This window comes from Scleropages formosus, chromosome 10 (assembly GCF_900964775.1).
Source record: "Scleropages formosus chromosome 10, fSclFor1.1, whole genome shotgun sequence".
Classification (NCBI taxonomy): Eukaryota; Metazoa; Chordata; class Actinopteri; order Osteoglossiformes; family Osteoglossidae; genus Scleropages; species Scleropages formosus.
In genome coordinates, this window is record NC_041815.1 from 12,668,001 (window position 1) to 12,689,139 (window position 21,139).

The window sequence follows — 21,139 nt, forward strand, 5'->3', positions numbered from 1 at the left end:
CTTGCCCCGCCCTCTCTCTTCCTCTCTTCCTCTCTCTATAAATCACCAAATATCTCAAACTTTATGTGAATTTGAAAAAAAAAGAGTAACTTTTTTGTTTTCCCCTCAGAATGGCAGAAAAAAAAACCTTAAGAATGGATGGAGGGTTTTTCCAGCCCTGAAGCATCCCATCTTTTTGCCCTACATCTCTGACACTCAGATCACTTTCTTTCTTGCTGCAAGCTCAGCATTTTCTTTGGTTTCCAAATTGTGTCTGACATCATATGAAAGCAGCCTTGCATAAGTTTTAATTGCATACTGAAAGTTTTTTTTTTTTTTTTTTAATTGAAGTTGGTGACTTTATTTTAACTGATACAGTAGTGATCATTTTTATTGAAAATCCAGAAAGTTTAGTTTCCTTCACAGGTTGCATCACATAAAACCTGGTAAATAATGCCACTGTACTAATTGTGTGTTTATCTGTGTGTTTTGTGGTTGTGTCTCAGCATCTGCGTGCGTAATTTTGGATTGAATGGTCTTTACCCTGCCCTGCTTTAAGATACTGAGGGTTCGAATGACAGTAAAAGTGCCCAGCGTTTTGACTAACAGAACATTTCTCTCCTGTTGCTTGTTCATATGTATGTTGTGCCACTGTGGGAGTATCAGTTATCTCATTGAAGCAGAGCTGGCAGTAACCCAAAGTGTGGTGGTTGGGGGGGTACCTCATTTACATTTCAAAATGAACGTGTTTGCCCCCCAGCAAAGGGTCCACTGGCAAGGCTTATAGATCCATCAGCACACTGGATGGGGATCAAGAGGAAGCTTTTATTACCAGGGAGAAGGCCACAGGGCGAACAACTGTCAGGACAGGGAGAGGTGGGAAGCTCTGAAGCTCAGGTGTGCACCCTGCTTTTCTAAGAACAAGAGGTATTAGCACGTGCTTTGGCTGGGTGGAGACATCACCAAAAAAAATGAACACTTGCAAAAGAATAGACCTTGAGGGGATTAGTTTGTACTGAAAAGCATTAATGAATGAGAAGTAGTTTGGTGGGCAGAGTAGGGGGGCCCTTGGTCTTTGTGGTGTGTGGATGTGCAGCTGTTTGATACTCTCAAAATGAACATGCTCTTCATCCTCAGACCAGCAGAATCCAGTGATGACTGGGTGCTGTTTACAGATCAGTGAGGCTGCTCTTAGGTTGGTCTGCTGGTCTCTGGTGCTCACGCACTTCAGGCCTGGCCACTGGCCCACCCTCTGCCACCTCCTTCTGTGTTAGTGCCATGTGTTCCCATAATTGCAGGGGCTCTGTTTTGGGAAGACATTTTTGAGTTCAGCGTTTTTAGCCTTTTCCCTTCCAGACAAGAGGGTATTGCCATGTCTGTGGGGACTTTCCCCTCTTGACCTTGCCATGTCAGGACCACGCCAGTTGAGGAGGCTGAGGAAGGACAGACACTAACTGGCAAAACTAAATTTGCGGGCACATTGGAATATTTCCTGTGTTTCTGTGTAAAACCAATGTCATTTGTGAAGAGAAGGAAAATAAAATTTTCCAATCTTCTGGTCATATAAACACCCACACGTGCTTGGTCTTGCTCTCTCTCCCTCTCTCTGTTATACACACAGAAATGCACACACCCCCATATATTTAAATACACACTCGCATGAATGTGCACACACACACTTAGACTCTAATACTCACAAACTCCTAAACAATCACACACTAAGACATGTAGCATGCTTCAGAAACCTCCTGCCTTCCTCCTGTGTCACACAGAGCTGTAATTGTCTGAATCTGTTTTGTGTTACGGCTTAACAGCATAACTGCGGTCTGAGGCTTTTTATGACAATTATACCCTTGCCGAAATCTCGAGTCAATCGACAGTTGAGCTTTAATTACCAGAATTAAATGGGAATTTATGCGCTCACTTAGCAAAGTCGTTAACATAATTAGAGGAGATTGCTCAAAAAACCACATACGTATCATTTTTGAATGGTTGAGCTTAAATAAATAATACTGATAATGACAAGATCGAAATGGCTAGGTGATAAGCTCAAGTTTTAAATATAGCTGGAGTGATATGTCATTTCAGTGCTGTCTTCGGTTCCAGTTGTGATGGCATGCTACTGCATATTCATAATAATGTGTCTTTTTGCGAATATGCTACTGGACACCCGCAGTAATGAATGTCTTTTGACTAAAGTGCTACTGAACGCCTGTGCTAATATGTGTCGTTTGACAAACATGCTCCTGCTGACCCACGCAAGACTGTTTTCCTAAATGTGCTATTACACACACATTCTGTTAACAGTGTGTGAAGTTCTGCACAATAAAACACCCATATGCTGCCACCGTGCACTTAAGCAAAACATATGCGTTCAGATCACTTTGCCTGCATGTATTTGAGGGTGAGTACATGTATCGTTACACTCTGGATTTTGGGTTAACCAGTTTACTGGGACCAGTTTAATTCAAAGTCAGTTCTGTAGCTAACTGAACCAAAGTTTAGTGATTATGTTACAGCTTTTTTTCCCTGTTTAATTAAGACATTATTTTTGCATTAGCAAAGCAGTGGGTGATGCATGAGGTAAAATCTTTCCGCGCAGTGCATTGGTCTGTACAGATGTTTAATTCTCATTGGTGTCTATGTCTTCCTGTCTGTGTGTGTGCGTGCACACAAGTGTTTTGTCATTAAAGGATTAACAGGCTTCAGTCTGAGTACAGGTGGTCCATGTGGTGTGAGAAGTCCCATGTCATAGGACAGCGTGATTAGATGTAACTTCAGCTTTTTTTGCACCTTTTTGTACTGTTAAGATTCTTGATTGTGGAGGTTCCAAGCAGGTTGTGGGAAATATGGGAGTGTGTCAAACTCTGCCCTGTGTTAGAGTGTAGAGATGTCCGAGCTGTAGGCACACTAATAGAGGCACACCATCTGTAATGTCTGATGGTTCAGTTTCGTATTGTCTGTGGACAGAAACATACTGAACACATTTATTTAACTCATTTGAAGATTTCCTCCTGGCATATTCCTGGACAAATGTGTTAATATATATTTAGTTTTTGTTTCTTTACAGTAATGTTCTTTTTTCTTTCTTTTCTCTGGATGACGTGTCTGAACTGGTCTCTCTTCCATGGTTGGTGTCATTGCTTATTATGACTGAAAGCTTCATGTACTGAAGCATAAAACTGCATCATCACCCTGCTTGGGGGACACACTGGTTAATGTCTCGGCCCATTTGATTGATTGGCTTAGAATTAACACTTTAATTACCATCCAGGTGTAGCATACGAGCCTTATGTAAAGTTAAGTCTTGCTGGCTCTTATATTACGGAGGGCATCTGCTTCAGTAAACATAATTTGATGAAAGTTACAAACTGTATCATTCTGTAAATAGTTAGTGAAGTAGTGCGACTAAGTTAATAAGTAACTCAGAGTTCACTCTTTTGTCCAGTCTGTTTCGACAGCCTCTCCTCCATAAAGCTGGGCTCAGTCCGCCGCTCTGTTCCCCTCTACCCCCTCCTTGTCATTTGGCCTGCAGGTGAGTGCAGCGTGGGGACGTTTGTTGGCAGGGCAGCCTGGGGTCTCAGACAGACCCCCGCAGTTGTCACAGGTGCTCTGCATTACTGCCCATAAAACTCACCGAGAGGGGAAAATTACTACTGCGAATTTGGGAGTGAGGTTTGCAAATGGATACGCTATTGACATTTTAATTCACAGCCTTGTTGTGGCTGCTGATCTCTTCAGCAGTGCATTCCTTTGCGGTGCCAGAAAAGAACATACTGCATTTGAGCTGAATATAAGTCAGAATGACTGCTGGCTGGAAAGGAGGGAAGAGGTAATGAAGATGTGGGTATGTTTTCAACAGGGAGAAAACGTAGTGTGTGGGTATATGCGTGTGCAGTCCAGCCACAGTATGCCGCCACCTATCAAATGGGGGTCAAGAGGTCATGAGATCCCAGGATCACGGAGAGGCCACAGTAGACACGGGAAGTAGACTTAATCTGTGAAAAGCTCGCAACTTCCTGTCGAAACTGTTGGCTCATGACACGTGCGTCAAAAGAACAAGAAACAGACACTGTGGGTATGGTCAGACAGTGAGGGAAAAGAAGAAGTGAGGAGAGTGAGTGAAACCCATGGGGGTAAGGGAGTTTTTTTCTGAGGTGCTCAAATTCAGGCTTGCTGTACAGTAACATCAGGCCATCTGCTTCCTCTGGGCTCAGTAGAATTGATTACAGAAACCATTCAATCAGTTATAGACAGGTTTTCAAAGACACTCTCTCAACATAATCACATGAGTAAAAGCAGTTGCTTCATGCTGTACGTGCAATACAATTTAGTTATTAAAATTCAGATTTTTAAAATTAAATTTAATTTACTAATTTCAAATATTAGAATAATTTCTGTATAGTAACACAGATTTCTTTGAAAAATGTCATAGCATAAATTCATACTGTTGTACGGCATTATCGGGATACAGGCAGTCCCCAGATGACGAACAAGTTCCGTTCCTCAGTCTGTTTTTAAGTCGGAACAGTTAGGTATGGTGGGTATCTAATGTTAGTTTGTCAAATGTTTGTCTTAGTGCATTGTATATTGTGTACCTTTGTATGCATAAAAAACATTAAAGAAACACTTAACGGATACACTAAAACATCTTTGATGTAATGATGATAACAATAATAATAATAATAAATGTAACTACAGTATAATAGAGACATAAAAGAGATAATAAATGTTGCTACAGTATTTATAATAGAGAGAGACAAGAGGAGGGGAGAGAGAGAATGTGTGTGTAGGTATAAAAAACATTAAAGAAACTTTAGTTTGCTTTTCCAGTGTTCATTGGCGTTTCACCTTTTTCCAATCACTTTATTATTTCCGATTTAGTTTCAGTTGTGATTGTTTTCGTGTGTGTTACTGTATTTGGCTTGAAATTTTTGTAAAAAGAAATTAAAGCCAAATACAGTAACACACACAAGACACTGTTAAGAGCAATATGGTCCGTGTCATACTGAGCGGGCAGGAGATTGAGGTGTGTGCGTGTACCCAATTGCAAGATCATTATTGTCGGTATACAAGGGAGCAGGCAAGATTCTTGGTCAGGGAGCGGATCGGTCAATGCACAAACGTAGGTCTTGGGGAAAATCTGATGCTGTGGTGGAAGAGGCGATGCAGGTGTCAGAAGCCGTGGACGTAGGGAGCGGGAACGAGGGATTGAGGAGAACGAGGGACTTGGAAAGACAGGTAGAGTTGTGGGTTCACTCGAAAGTGCTAGAGAGATGGGTTTTTCAAATGAGATTCCAGGGTGTGCAGGTGAGGCCTCTTTATACCTCACTGTTCTGATTTCGGACAGGTGCGGACGTTCGGGTCGAGGTCGTGGGCGTGACAGTCCAACTGAAAAGAAGGAAGTCTGTCCTACCTCGGGCCCATGTGCCTACAAGCCGTCGAACCGCTGTAGACACGCTTATGTTTTGATGCGCATTGCAAAGTAGTGCCCATTTGTTATTACGAAATACTGTATTTAATTCGAATTTTTAATATAATGGGCTTAATTATGACGTTTTCATCTGATTGTTACTTAAGGGTGGGGGTGCGGTGGCGCAGCGGGCTTTGCCAGGTCCTGCTCTCTGGTGGGTCTGGGGTTCAAGTCCTGCATGGGATGCCTTGCGATGGACTGGCGTCCCCTCCAGCCTTGCGCCCTGTGTTGCCAGGTTAGGCTGCGGTTCGACATGACCCTGGTCGGGATAAGCAGTTTCAGACTGTGTGTGTGTTACTTAAGGGTGACAAAAATGAACTTCCGGGTTGTATGTAAGTCGGAAATTCATAACTCGGGGACTGTCTGTACTTGAAAGGTTTGTTTTTCTATGCTGAAATATATGTATATAGATACATTCTGTGTAAAAATTGTGAAAAAAAATTAGTTTTGACCACATTTGTAACCCAGTATTAGGACAAGTGGAGGGGGCGCGGTGGTGCAGTGGGTTGGACCGGGTCCTACTCTCGGGTGGGTCTGGGGTTCGAGTCCCGCTTGGGGTGCCTTGCGACGGACTGGCGTCCCGTCCTGGGTGTGTCCCCTCCCCCTCCGGCCTTACGCCCTGTGTTGCCGGGTAGGCTCCAGTTCCCCGCGACCCCGTCTGGGACAAACGGTTATGAAAATGTGTGTGTGTGTGTGTGTGTGTGTGTGTGTGTGTGTGTATTAGGACAAGTGATTATTGAGAATGAATGAATAAATTTTTCACCTTTCAACAATGCTTTGAAGTATTTTAAGTTCAAGTTCAAATGGGAATTTGTCATTCCTCTATATAGCCTGTATTCAGTGGAACGAGATCTCGTTTCTCTGGGACCATAGTGCAACACAGAACAGTATGCAAGACTACATAAAGTAAAAATACACAACGGTGTGAGACAAGTGCGAGACAAGAAATATTTATAAAAAAGGGACTGAAGTCTAGACTTCTACAGGTGATGCTGTAAGTTCTTGTGTAGAGCACAACCTCAGTGTTAGGTGGTGAACAGAATTCCTTCAGTCGTCCTGTTGACGCTACACTGGTCTTCAACTGCTGAGAAATTCTAGGCTCGAGGGCACCCCACAGGTCATTAGGTCCATCTAAAACCAGAAGATAAGTGCAGATTGCAGTCATTCAAGTTTTTGATTCTCACAAGTCTTAGTTTTTTTTCCTTCCTTTCTTTTTGGTGAACTGGCTACTCTCAACTTCTCCAGAAAAAATAAATTAATTTATGGCTAAATATTGTTTGTCACAATGTTGATAATGTTTGAGACTGAAGATGGTTGCCATGTTTGTATTTTTTTATGTTTTGCAGTATGATCCTTTAGACTAGTCTTGAAGTGGAAACAACTATTTTTAAGGTCAGATTTACTTATGCTGAAAACACAAATATATGGGCAGCATGATTTTTGATGAGAAGCAGCATTAAAGAATAAGAATGTTTTTACTGTTATGGAAATTATACACTTAGATGTTTTGCGCCAATAAATACTTTTACCATGGCAACATAATTTAAGAACAAAGTATAAACCTTGTGTCACATTGTCTTAGTGTTAAATTGTAATAAAATATCATTAATGTTCTCAGTGATCTCTAATACTGTGGCTCCAAAAGAGGGGCGTTATAGGGTGGGAGGGGATGGGTGGCGCTAGGCATTCGCATCTCCTGCAGACTGACGGCATATTTTTGCATTCTTGCTCCCCCATATGCTTCCCTCCCATTCTGTTCTCATCTTGTCTGTAAGAATCATTACTGGAGGGAAGGGGTACAGACAGAGGGGCAAAGGAAATCTGCTGTCTCTCTCTGTTCCTTATCTTCTAGTGAAAACTTTCTGCTTATTTATTCCCTCTATATTGTGAGGCTGGCCTGACACAGACACAAACTGATGCAGTTGAGGCTCATTCCACTGTCCTGCAAGCAAAGCATTGGAACAGGTGCTGTGCTGTGGAGGTGGGCGTGTCCATTTTGTGCCATTCTCACTAAAACAAGTCTACTGACATTGATGCCATGTCTGCTCCTGTCTTATTCCAGGCTCACCTCACCTCTCATCAAATTCCCAGAATGTTTTCTCAGCTCTCTCCACCACATAGGACTTTATACCACACACTAACAGCATACCCCCTCTGCCTGTCTCCAGGGCATTGCTGCAGACTGCAAACGGGTGACGGTGCTCAAGTACTTCCTGGAGGCTCTGTGTGGGCAGGAGGAGCCGCTGCTGGCTTTCAAGGGTGGAAAGTATGTGTCCATGGCGGCGCGCCCGCCCCCCAGCCTGGGAACGGAAACTGAGAGCCGCCAGGGAAAACAGGCAGACAATCAGGTACGGAGCAAGGGAGGGAGAGGGCTGCATATGTGGGTCTGATTGGGCTGTAAGGCCTGGGGGTCCCGGGGAGGAGGCCTTTATTTGCTGTTGGTCACGTTGATTAGTGGTCATATCTCTTTGGGTTGCCTGAGTGTTAATGAGCTTGTTTTTAATGTGCATGTTTTTCTCTCTGTGTTTGCCTCCCCCCACACTGATGTTATGTTTTCGTAGTACAGGTATGTCTGTGTATGTACACTTGCACTCATACATGTTTACCTGTTTTTGCCGTTAAATGTATACTTGTCTGCAAGTGAGGTTAAGGTGAAACATTGTCATTTATCTGGGCCTGTTCATTAAGTGTGTATACGTGATTGACAGACTGTTGCAAAATGGGGGTTTAGGTAAGGATAGTAGCCACCAAGTCAGAGGGTTTTGTTGAGGGCCTGCGGGACAGATGCAAGGGGTGTTGAATTTCCATATCAGGCTAAGAGGTGTGGGGACCCTGAAGTCCTGCACCTAGAGACCATCAAGGGGGAGAAAGTTGTACTCCCTCAGTGGTGCCTGATTACTTCCCACCTTCTGCACAGTGCAGTACAGAGCAAGTGAATGAGCCACTCAGTGGTCCGTATGAATGAGCAACGCAGTGCTAAATTTATGAATGAAAACAGCAAGGGGGCACTTGAATGAATTCTGTAGCCAGGGTCTTAGCACCAGCAGGGTCTTCATGGAGAAGACCATGGAACAGGCGTGTCAGAACTCGAAGAAAATCCCTGCCATTACTCAGCATTAAAACAGTAACAGCCTGATGATATGAGCGCCCACAGTAAAACACGCGGTGTCAGGGAAGAGAGGGGAATGGATACTAGAGACAGAGAACAATCATACAGCCAAGAGTTCATGTGAATGACATTTCTTCTGACTGCTCACTTAACTAGTGCTGCCTGATGCTTCAGTAGCCACTTTCGTTTCTGTCACTTTTGGATGTTCTAAACGAATTGCATACAAATAAGTCACTCATTCATTTCCTTAAACTGCTTAATGAATGTTGTACATGTATTTCTCTCAGGTCATATGACAAGTCAGACAACTCCCTTCAGCATGTATTATTCTGACACTGCTGTGATGATTTATGTGATTTCCAAGCAGGCTATGTTATACGTTGCTAATGTATTATATAAATTTGGACAATTGGCATATACAGATACGCAAACTGATGTCAATGCATTGTGCGTTTTACCGTTTGTCTGTGTGGGGTACGTGCTCCGCTGACTGTCCTATCTCTCCCTTGGGGCAGCCAGTGCTTGAGGCTGGGATGCGAGAGCAGTGAAGGGGCAGCTTGGGGTGGGGGATGCGACAACCCCAGCTGTCCTGTGACATCACTGTTTTGGGGACAGGAAGTGGGGGTGCAGTTGGCGGGTGGAGGGGGTGACATCAGAAGCTTGTCTGGCCCTTGCAGTCTCCCAGCTGGGTAAACTTTACTCCGGAGACAACCCCCCCAGCGCACCCCCTTTGTCTCTGTTCACTCATTCTCTTCTCCCTTCGTGTTCAGTCTGCTATCCAATTCATAGATAAAACACCCCTCACCCTCTATTTCTTTCACCCACACCCTGTGCCTTGTTTCCTTATCCTCTCATTGTCTCTTTGAGCTTCTCTTGTTGAGTCCTCCACATCCCCATAATACACACCCCTCGCAGCATGTCTCCATCCTCATGCCCCAGCCTACTGAAGGAGCAAAGTGTACACCACAGTTTAAAAGCTGCCTTAACAAAGCTTTAAGGATGAATTCTAATAAACCTTTTAACAGAAAAAAGTCTCACTGTCTTTCACCAAACACACAAATTCTCCAGAGTGCTTTACGGCTCTCCAGCTCCAGTAGGATGTGTGAACATTTTCTTAGATCAAGACAATACGCCCTTTATAATCCATGTCTGGTAATGTGTCATGTCACATAATGCATGCTTGTCTGTGGTGCAATGGGACCTAGCTATTAAAAATATAATCAGAACAACTCAGAAGAAGGCTTTCTTTTCTATAAATTAAACAAGAGTGATACCATCAATGACATGAAGAGAGCTGAACAGAGTGCGTGCTGCTCAAGTTGCCACCTCCACTGTAAAAACTTTGCCATCTACTGGGAAGTCTTTGTCTGTTGGCTGTATATGGTGTATAATAAATAAGCATTTCCTTGGTCACTGCAGTCCAACTAAGCCCACTTTGTAAAGCTATTGTGTCTGCAGATTAACTGCCATTTATAGCCCTTACCTTAATGCTGCTGGTTACTCCAGCAGCTGCAGTACCCAAGTGGAGCCTGTTTGTGAGGTATGTATGGTTACCACAGCTACCATACCCAGGGGAAGCCAATTTGTGGCTTCTGTGAGGTATGTTTGGTTGTCACTGATACCGCAGTCAGGTGCAGCCAGTTTGTGGGCTGTGTGAAGTGCTCTGTCTTTGGGCTTTCAGCAGCATTTACAGACATTAGGTTTTGCACCGCCTGGAGTCTGCTTTTCGACTTTTTGTGAAACACTGTATCACTGGTCATGCTGTATTTCTCTCGTTCATCCGAGTCATATTTCACAGCAGTGACTGTTTTTGTAGCATCGCTTCTTATTAACTGATTGCTCTCATGATCACTTCTTGGTGAAATTTTCATGTCCTTAGCTTCTAAGCTGTCTGGTGGAACACACACAACTATGGCAGCATGTTCAGCTTGTTCACTGTAGTACTCATGGTGGTGTATGCAGCTTCTAGTGCTCTGCCACAGGGTCTGGATTGCCTTGTGGCTGAAAGGAGTAGAATCTGGGAGTTAAATGTGTACGTGGGTGCACGTCTGCTTCTTGGAACTCTGAGCGTGCTTTCTGAAGGAATACTTTATCACTCATTTTTACCTGAGTTGTTTTCGTGGTTTTTTTTTTTTGTGTGTGTCTGTGTCTTTACCTTTACCTCCACTTCTCCAGCTTCTATGCATTGTATGCATGTGCTTGTCTTTGCTAGTGTTCGTGTGTGTTTTTTGTGCACATGTGGGCTGTGTAAAATGTCAAACTGCATGCCTTTCTATGTGTATTACTACTGTTTTAGTAAATTTCTGTGCACACGTTTGCATACAAACGTGTGGTCGTGAATTTGTCTGTGTAGTTGTGTGTGTGCGCCTGCGTCTTGGGACTCACAGTAGCTTTACGATTTCTGGCAGAGAGCGCAGTGGCTGCAGATGGCAGGAGGGTGAGGTGTGTGAGGCTGCATTAATACAGCCTGCACTTCTCGTTAGCACTAATCAGGGGCTTCCTGCACCCACAGGAGCATGTGTTCACCTTCCCCAGCCCCCTTTCCACTGCTACCCAGCTTCACCCTCACTTCCTCTCTATTTCTTTCTTTACCCTCTCTCTGTCTCTCTTTCTGTCTCTCCAACCACACCATCTCTGATGCACTGTCTCAGTCTCTCCTCACAGTTTTGCTTTTGGTTGATATCTGTTTGTATCCAATCTGCAAAAAGAGAACTGAGGTTGGAGGGTATGTTGGGGAGAATTACTAAGTGAAATCTTGTTCTGCCACAGTAACTGTGCACTGTGCTGTATGAGAAATAGGAAATATTTTTTTCTTCATCTTTTTGATCTCTACACCATCACAAACTTTGACCTCTTTTGTACATACACTGTTGTACTGTTGAGTGATACTTTGTGACCCATTAATTTTCAGAAAAAATGTATCCACCTGTAAGGATTGTTGACAGTGCACAAGTAATATATGCTTCAGATGAAAGAGTGTGCTTAGCAAATTAGCCAAAGTTCAAACACTGCTTCATCTTCAGCAGGATGAGGATGTGATTGTGGAGGCGGAGTCATCACAGTCAGAGGGAGACGTTGAGGGCGATGGCAGCGCCACTGAGGATGACATTCGAGAACTGCGGGCACGACGACATGCACTGGCGCACAAGCTTGCTCTGCAACAGAAACGACAGGACAAGATTCAGGTATGCCTCCTGCATGTGCGCTAGGTTCAGTCCAGCCTGGTTCCACTTGCACCAAAGACTTCACCACCCTCATGGATGACAGTGAACAAGCTCTGCCCAGGGCATAACCTTTATACAGTCCTTTACATAACCTTTACACACACACACACTGGGTTCCGCCCAGTCAAGTTTTTGGAGATGAAACAATAGCCTGTTCCGACCTTCTCCCTGGTTTCCTCCCGACTTGAAGAAGGCCTCAGCACTGGATTGATGAATGCGTTTGAAATCTGGAAATCGGATATTGGAAACTTTTGCCCTCTTTCCCTTCCCTTCCCCTACTTTCCCTCCCTCTATCCCCATATTCCCCAGCCCCTCTTGCTGCTATACTGCTTAATGGAGTTTAATAGTGTGCAGGGGGACACTTTGATAGATAGAGTGAGAGCAACTGGTGATTTGGGGGAGTTCTTTTTGGTTTCATTTCTTTTTGTGATTTTTCTCCACCACCTCCCCTCCTCCCTATTTTTTTTTTTTTTTTTTTTTTAATGGTGCCCTGGGCTCTGCACCGGATAGCCCCCCCGTTCGTCCCTCACCCATGCCCCCCCCCACCTCAGCCTTGAGTCTCAGCCAGCCCCAGCTGTTTAACCAGATGTGAGAGAGAAGGAAAGGCAGTGCTTTGGGAGCTAAGAACTTGAAATGGAGAAGAGAGGGTTTCTGGAGAATGGCAGTAGTCAAGAGGCATTAATAGACTTGGTAAAGAGAGTGGAACCAAATGAGAGGAAGAGTACATGATGACTGAGTGACAAAGTCCTCACGTGCTTTGTCACTGCAGTTCCATTGGGATGAACCCTGCCAATTCTCCTTTTCAATTAACCAAACCTGTATAATAACTGCCTCCACACTCTACAGGAGGGCTACAGAGCAATCCTGGTGCTCCTCAGCCCTTCCTGGTTTTTTCATCTCTTCTTCCTCTGTGGTTCACCTCAGCTCTCACGCTCTGAGCAGTTTCTTCAGGTCAGCCCCAGGGTCATCCCCAGCTGAATCCAGAACTGCTGTCTCAGTGAGCTACTGTCAGCCATTCTCCACAAACACACACACGCACACACATGCATGCACAAGCTGGGTCACCGTGCGTGCGTCCAAGCTTGTGTTTGCGTTCCAGTCCAAGACCAGTTATGATTTATTATCAGCCCCTGAGCTGAGAGTGAGTCCACTCACTCATTATGCCCCTGGGGTGCTGATTAGAGATGGAGCGCATACACACACTCAACCATTTGTTTCTGATTACACACACTGGCAGTTTCAGGCCATGTAGACAGTTTCCAACTCTACCTGTTCTGTGTGTCTGGTTATGTGGGGTGGGGAGGGCCTCTGGTGCTAAAGCTAAATTCTAACAGAACTGTTAGTTGTCGTAACGTTTAATCTGTATACATCTGTGCGTAGAAATAATCCCTTTACACGTGCACACTCAAGCAGCTCTCAAGCCTGTGAAATCTTTAATGATACACTTTTATGCATAGGATGACCTGTAATCCACCAGCAAAGGCTACGGTACACCTGTGTTTGCCGTGATACCCCTTTAATACATGTGTCCACAGCGATACAGCTACATTGTCCTTGATACACCTATTTAAGCAGTAGTATATGTGATACACCTGTCATGCTGCAATCAGAACAGATCATATTTTACCTTTTCTCCACCTGATTGTGTAGCAGGATCTCTTACCCTCCTTAGCAGTTTTACCTTAGTCCACTCAGTGCATACTGTGAACAGTGATGGAAGAACTTGACAGTCACATAGAAGCCTCCTTTCTTTTCTTGCCTGAAAACCTTTGGGAGGCAGCAACTGATTGGTGGTGGTGGTGTTATGAGCAGAGTCACCCTGTTTCCCTCCCTTCACTGTGGGGGTGTCAGGGCAGGAAGTGAGGGTCAGCTGTCTACGTGGTGTGCACTGGTGTGCACAACCCATTTTGGTCAGGGCTGGGCAGCCTGCAGGAAACAGCCAAGACATTCCGGTGCCGTCCGGGTGAAGTTAACCCCTGCAAAGCCTCAGAGCTGTAGTCAGTTCCGATGAAGACGGCAGCTGGTAGCGCAGTGGTGAGAGCTGCCGGCTTTGGACCCAATGGTCGCAGGTTCCAGTCTCACCTTCAGCTGTAGTACCCTTGAGCAAGGTACTTACGAAGGAGGAGTATGCCTTTGTGAAAGTGGGGATGGATGTCTTTTCCCCAGACGTGGGAGAGATGAGACAAATTACGTATTCATTAAGATCTCCCATTGTTAACTTGCTTCCTGCCTGTGATTGACACAAGGTTACACTACGTGGCTGGGCTGCTACCTCCCCCGTCTTTAAGACCAGCCTAAATTGAGCTTTGAATCGCATACAAACATATGCGTGTGCAAACAAAAGGCAAGTGGCACAACTGCCCTAAGTGTTTGGGTGGAGCTCCAACTGGAAGTGGAAGTGTAGGAAAAGCACGTCTTCAGGAAGAAGGTGTTTAACCTTCCTCAACTGGATTTGCTCACATATTTTCATACAGGCCTTGGTGAACAGAGCTGTAACCTAATTAGCAGGAGTGTTTTATTCTTTTCTCTTTGTGAGAAGGGTTTGACATGCGTGTGTCCCCTCACTGGTCTCCTTTCTTTGTTTTGAAACCTTATATCATACCTCGTCTGTGTATGTACGCGCAGGAATGCATGATGATGTAAGCATAGGTGTTTAAGAATGCTTAATAGCCGTCTAAATTTAGCTACCCCTTGACTGCACCTTATGACCCAAGCAGACTAGCTTTCCAGATTTGAAACAATGGACCCCCTGCCCCCGCCCCCACCCCCACCTTCCCCTCCCTGGACACACGCTGCCTGTGTGCCATTACGGGACGTGCTTTCTCTCCCCACAAAAGAGGGGTGTGGTGGTGCAGATGGGGAACTGGCCCTCTCTGCCCTGTGCCTTTCAGCCACCGTGGGGACACTCTGCTTTGGAGCACGGTACAGGAAGTGACCTTCGCGCCGCTGGAATTCTTCGCCGGGGGCATGAAGGAGGAAATGACGTTACGAGAGAAGGAATGTGGCATGGGTGCTGTTAGTGCGTGTTTGTGGGACAGCGTCTGTCTGTCCAGCAGTACGCATACCTGTTTCCTCACTGCTGTCTCCCAGTTCCAACTGTATTTATAGCAGCACCTCTCTGTATTCCCTGGTGGGTTCATGCAGTAGACACCAGCACCACCTCCATGGGAGCTAAGACATCACAGCTCATCCTTTCTGCCTCTTTACCTCTCTAAAGTACATTGTTTCTTTAGCTCCTCTTGTCTCACTACACATACAGTATATCTGTCACTATATTCATCACGTGATTGAATAACGTTCTTTTTCCCACCTTTTGTACTTCTGCCCTCACTCAGTCCCTCTTTCACACACTTACTGTCTTTGTCTTTTGCCTCAGGCTGAACGCGTATGCCTGCAGTGCACATATTCCCTACGTTTGTGGGGGCATTTTTGATCAAACCTGAAAACAAATAAGTTGATTTCCTCACATAGTAAAATGCCTTTTTGTGTTTCCCCTCAGCTTTCATATATTTTTTTGTTTTATTTGGATGAGATTATTAACAATTTATTGCGATAAAGTTAGGAGTAACTGTGAAAAGTCCCCATAATGATATGTAAACAAATTGTGTGCGTGTGTGTGTGAGAGACTGTGTCTGTGATCTCTCTCTCTACATGGCGACCTGCCCATGGGAGACCAACTGCAGCAATGGGTGTCCATGTCTCGCATCCCTCTTCACTCAAACACAAACACACACGTCCGGCCAGGCTGACCCGCACTATCTCTCCCTGTGTGTCAGTGCCAGATCCACACAGGCCTCTGCCCCTTCCCTGCCTCCAGCCCCTGTCTTCCCACACTCCTCCTCGCCTCTTCCCTCCGCCAGCCTGTGCTCTCCTGCTGCTCTTCCGCCCCGTCCCCCCTCCCCATACAATTCCCTCCTCTTCCCCCCCCTCCACTTCCTGTGTCCATGTGCCCCCTGCACCCCCCTCCCTCCTTTATCCCCCTCCACTCTCTCTCTCTCCGCGACGTGACTGTCAGCACAAGCCATGGGGCTGCTGCCAGCAAACCATGGCAGGATCTGTTGAAGAACACACACACACACACACACACACACACACACACACACACACACACACACACACACACACACACGGTCTTACAAACGCCAATCTTCTGTCCTTTGCACTGAAAGACTTCTATTCAGTAATTCTGTGCAGCCTCATAGCAGGGATTAGAGTAGCAGCTGATCTGAAGACACAAAAAGCATGCACACACAAATTAAGGAATGCACAAAAATAGTACACACTTGCATATGTGCTGCTTAGGCTGTGCCAAGGGATTTCTGTTGCAAACCATTATCAGTAAACCAGGAATTACTGGACAGTACTATAATGGTGTGGAGCTTTTCCCCACTTTGGCCCCTGAATGCTGTCCACCTCCTTCTGTCACTAGCAGTGGTTTTTCCCCTGAGTGCTGGGCTGTGTGCAGCGACGCACCCTGGGCCTGAGAACAAGAGCACCCTGCTTTCCAGAGCCAACAATCCTTGGCTTCCAGAAATTTGATGACCCTCTAGGAGTGGGGGGGGAACTGGGCATTTGATTGAATGAGCTTGTGAACACTTTGGAAATAAAAGATGAGGGTAAACACAAGAAAGTCATCTCTCTAATAATTTGTGATTTTAATATGTTCCAGGTTTCTAAAATATACATGAGCACTGTAGGAAACAAGTCCTAAAATGGCATAGAATCCACTGCAAGTGGACATGGGAAATGTGCAAACACATCACAGTACTCTGCACAATTTTTGAGGCCCTGCTTTCTGAAGAACTTTGAAGTGGAGCTTGCATGGGTTTTTATGCAAATTGCATTTTACAACAAAACTTCTGTCATTACTTTGAAGCGTGCTGAAAATTAACTGCAAGAACCAGCTGACATCAGAGGAGCTCGTACAGTTTTTGTTTTATTATGTACTATTATGACATCATTCCACGTACTGCTGTTCCAGGCAGTGCTCCAGACGTGCCGGCAACTGGAAATAGAGATCCGGCCGGTCTTCTTGGTACCTGATACCAACTGCTTCATCGACCACCTGGCTGGACTGCAGAACCTTCTGGCCTGTGGCCTCTACATTCTTGTAGTTCCCCTTATTGGTAAGTGTTGTGGCTCATCATATTCAACTGCTCTTCTCTATCCTTACCATCTGTTAAATAATATTCCTCCGCCCACCAGTCATCTACTCTTTTACCTGCCATTCACTGCTTGCCACCTCACTCCAGATTTCTTTTTCCTGTCACCTGCCTCAGGTTCTCTCATCCAAATTAACGTTCACAGAGAAAGCTCAGAAAAGCACAAACTCTTCCTACCTCATAACTTCACTTGCTGTTTTACTTTGTGTCTGTAGTGTTTTACGGTTTGTGCGATGCAATAAACTTCCAAGTTCTACTGTTGTTAGTATGGTTAAGTAGCTTGAGGCTACTTCTGGAACTTGAGTGCAGAATGTTCTGCTCTTCTCTTAGTCATCACAGAGCTGGATGGACTGGCACGAGGGCAGGAGCACCGTGGGGGTGGTGGTGGCAGCGTAACCGGGACCCGAGGGTTGCAGGAGCGAGCAAAGATCGCAGTCAACTTCCTGGAGCGAGGATTCGAAACTCGAGAGCCCTGCCTTAGGGCCATGACCAGCCGGGGCAGCCAACTGGAATCTATTGCCTTCCGTAGTGAGGACACCTCTGGACAGCAGGTGGGGCTCTGACTGTTCTCTGTCTGGGCTCTGGCTGGGCTGAGTACATTTGAAAAAAGTGATATTTGGTTGATCTTAATAATAAGGAGAGCCACAGCAAGAGTGAAATAATGTAATATACAACCAACTATGTGCATGAATAAAGCCCCTCTACATAATTTTAATTTACTGTTGATTGGGCCACACCACTGTGTTGTTGCTTTACACTGTCAAACATGTGCATCATTTCTGTAGGGTAACAACGATGACCTGATACTGTCATGTTGTCTCCACTACTGCAAAGACAAGGCCAAGAACTTTATGCCGACAAAGCCAGGTAAGAATATGCATTTATTTACATATCCATCCTCTTAAAGAAATGTCTGCCTCTTAAGAAATGGTCCCATGGAGGGGCTGATACCAGAATGACTGATGTAGGCAATAATTGTTCACTCGCACTTTTTAGGGCTTGTGTGGTTAGTGCAGAACGGAAAGATCGAACTTGCGGTGGTTTCTAGCCTTAATCTTAGTGAGTATGGAGAGGAGGCATGTGCCACCAGGTCTCCAGATTAGAGATCTTGCTGCACACTGGGTGGAGGTGGTGAAACAGGATGGGCGGCCCTGTGAGGGTATATACCGATACCAGAGAAACACCAGCACAGGAACAGGAAATGGCACCTTCTAAGCGTACCATGGTGCCCGCTTCACTGCAAGTGTTTGCTCTTATTGGGGGATTGTGTCTGTCGAAGTTCATGTATATTTTTAATTTCTGTTCATTTTCACTGCTGAGCCTTCTTACCACTCCATCCCAGTTTTAACCTATGCTATGACCTCTGCTCACTTCCCAGTATTTTTACTGTCCTTCTCCTTACCTCCACCCCCTGAACTTCCCTGCAGATGAGCCAGTACGTCTTCGCAGGGAGGTGGTTCTCCTGACAGATGACCGTAACCTGCGGGTCAAGGCCCTCACCCGGAATGTCCCAGTGAGGGACATCCCTGCCTTTCTGAAGTGGGCGAAGGTGGGTTGAGCTTGATATCACCACAGCCATATGCGAAGGAGTAATGTCAGAGAAGGAACAACCACCCAACCAACTCAGAGGGGAAGCGAGGAAGAAACAGCGCTGACAGAGCGTGGAGAAGAAGAGTATGGTGGAACCATTTTTAACACCAAGAGAAGAACAGCTTTTTGTTTTTTTTCCCTCTGAGTAGAAGGAACAGCCACACCTTACTCCAGATCAGGGTGAGCTTGTATGGGTTTTAGGACAGAAGGACCAAGAGAGGGATGAGCCTGAGAAGAGATGGGGAGAAGGGGGGAGGAGGTGGTGTGGGAGCACTTGGAGAGCAGGAGGCAAGATGCATTCAGCGCAGCCCCCCACCCCACTCACTCAGACCAGCTGTTTTCCACCGAGCGATCCTCTTCTGGTATATGTGACCTGTGGGAGTGGGAATGGGCCGGGCTGGCCTGTGGGTTGAGTCAGGGTGAAGCTGGTAAGGGTCTGGTTCTGGGAAAGACAATTCCCAATGTTAGTCACCGGGGTGACCAAGAAACAGGCAAGGGGAGGTAGAGGATACCACAGCAAGCGTTGCAGAACAGGCTCATAGCTGCTGTTTGTCAGCTTTTATTTGCTTTGTTCCCAGTGTTGCTTGTGCCGTTTGAGGGCTTGAAATGAAATCTTTGTGCTTTGTCATTTTATTTTAATTAGTTTGTATGTGTATATACATTTTTTTATTGCGTGTTTTCAACTGCAGAATTTAGGTCTTCTTTTGAGTAGTTCGACGGGTACTTGGACCCCTATCATTTCAACTAATCCGTCCTGTTAATCAGTGCAAACTAAACCCACTATTAACACCTCTGACAAGACTGCACTTTTCATCAGTTTTTTTAGTAACGTGGATGAACATGCAGACAGTGGACAGGGATTGAGTCAAAGAAGGGTAGGACTGGAAAACAAACCTGATCAACAGGTGGGCTGCATTTTAGCAGCTCGAAATTTAATCTTAAAGCAACAAAGATCGGCCCATATTCAAAAATATTAAAGCAGAAATGCGCTCGTACATACCTGCATTTTTTTCTGGCACATGCAGTTACATACTGTCTAATTATTAGATGTGCATAGAAACTTCTTTTGGAGTCCTGCCCTGTTGTGTACCAGGTAGTTGTTTTTATCTCTTACAGCAATGTGTCTGTTTGCGGTGTGTTTTAATCTGCTATTTGGGAGCTTCAACTCATCTCCCCTCTATTCCTCAGTCCTTTAGGCTGCAGCAGGTTTCCATTCAGCAGGGTGAGTTCCCCTCATTACTTTGCCGCAGCCTCTTCGGGCTGGATCACCCACACTGAATGGAAGTAGTCACAGAACAGCTGTGTAGTTGCATATGGGTGTGTGTGTTTGTGGGTATGTGGGTTTGTGAGTAGAACAAAGTGTGAGAATTACATGTGTGAGAATGAAGGAGTGTGAATGCGTGTATGTGAGAGAGAAATGAATGTTCCAGTGTTTGTGTGTGGCTTCTGTGTGTCCACTGCAGCTTGTAGGCTGGAGAAGAGAAGGGACATTGCAGTTCTGCCTACCCCAATGCCCACACTGCCACCCATTGACATTATCCAGTTGACTCAGGGCATCAAGGGCTGCCTAACACTCGACACCACAGACCTTTTGCATTTCTCATGGAACAAGCAGGGTGGCACGCGGGGGTCCTGCTCTTTCAGAATTTGGTTACAAGCAAGGGGCACAGCGACACCCCCAGCCCCTCCCATCTTCCTTCCTGTCAGCCTTGCTGTCTTGCCGTGCACAGTGTGTGAGAGGGTACAGCAGCCTCTTTGGTTTGCGTTTGTTGCAAACATTTAAAAAAAAAAAAAAAAAAAAAAAAGCATCACTTTGGACTGGTTCTTCACTATAAGAAAGTGGCTCCAAGCATCCCAGGAAAATAACCTGCAACTTATTTTCACTTATTTTTTCGAGTGTCCCTCTCCTCAGGCATTAGCTCACACTTCTCTTTAAGCACTTAAAGCTAAGCTGCTGTTTTCATTGCTACATAACATGCGTAATTACTGTAGCCCTGCAATGTATGTTCCGGCTTGAGTGCTGCCAGTGCTCTTGTGAACGAAGATGATTTTTCTTTAATCCAGGCTGCGCTAGCACTGTTTGTAACACCCACCTCTCTCCAGGCATCTATTTTTAAATAGTGATTTTATTAACCTTTTGTTTTATTTCGTCTTTTAAAATTAATTGCTTCTTCACATTTTTAATTAAAGCTGTTCTGTCATTTTGAAAGCTGTTTGATTTTGATTTCTGCCTTGTTTTTATTTGTATATTACTTGAGGCTGGTGTGATGTATAGTTACCTGGAGACTGCATGATCTGTTGTCTGAGCATCAAAGTGTCTTCTGAGCAGTTCTGCTCTCTTTGAGTACAGTTCATGCAATCTGGAATGGTACATCCTTTTTCTTTTTTTTTTTTTTGCACATGGACCCTTCTGAAATGTTGGTTTTTCATGTAGTTCCTTTTTTTCCCCTTAAGGTTGAGTGCCATCACTATTATCAGTTTAGTGAGGAAGAGGTTTAGCTGGCCATATTACTAAGGATTAACAATGGAGTTTTTGGTAAAGGAAGTGGAATTTGTGGAAATTGTGAATTGTTGTGTGGTGCATATTTGCCGTAAGTTGTAC

At 45.1% G+C, this 21,139-nt stretch overlaps 1 protein-coding gene across 2 annotated transcripts in view; it reads left to right on the forward strand.

The window, feature by feature from the left end:
* Positions 1-20,669, forward strand: part of smg6 (SMG6 nonsense mediated mRNA decay factor) — a 54,264-nt gene extending 33,595 nt beyond the window's left edge. Inside the window, exons 14-19 of one of the 2 annotated variants that reach the window (XM_018748233.2) lie at positions 7,621-7,800; positions 11,585-11,746; positions 16,767-16,911; positions 17,278-17,498; positions 17,733-17,814; positions 18,375-20,669. In XM_018748233.2, the coding sequence (XP_018603749.2) occupies positions 7,621-7,800; positions 11,585-11,746; positions 16,767-16,911; positions 17,278-17,498; positions 17,733-17,814; positions 18,375-18,505 (921 nt within the window). In that variant the 3' untranslated portion in view covers positions 18,506-20,669. The remainder of the gene's footprint in view (positions 1-7,620; positions 7,801-11,584; positions 11,747-16,766; positions 16,912-17,277; positions 17,499-17,732; positions 17,815-18,374) is intronic. The other variant, XM_018748234.2, reaches the window with a different exon arrangement.
* The last annotated feature ends 470 nt before the right edge of the window (positions 20,670-21,139 follow it).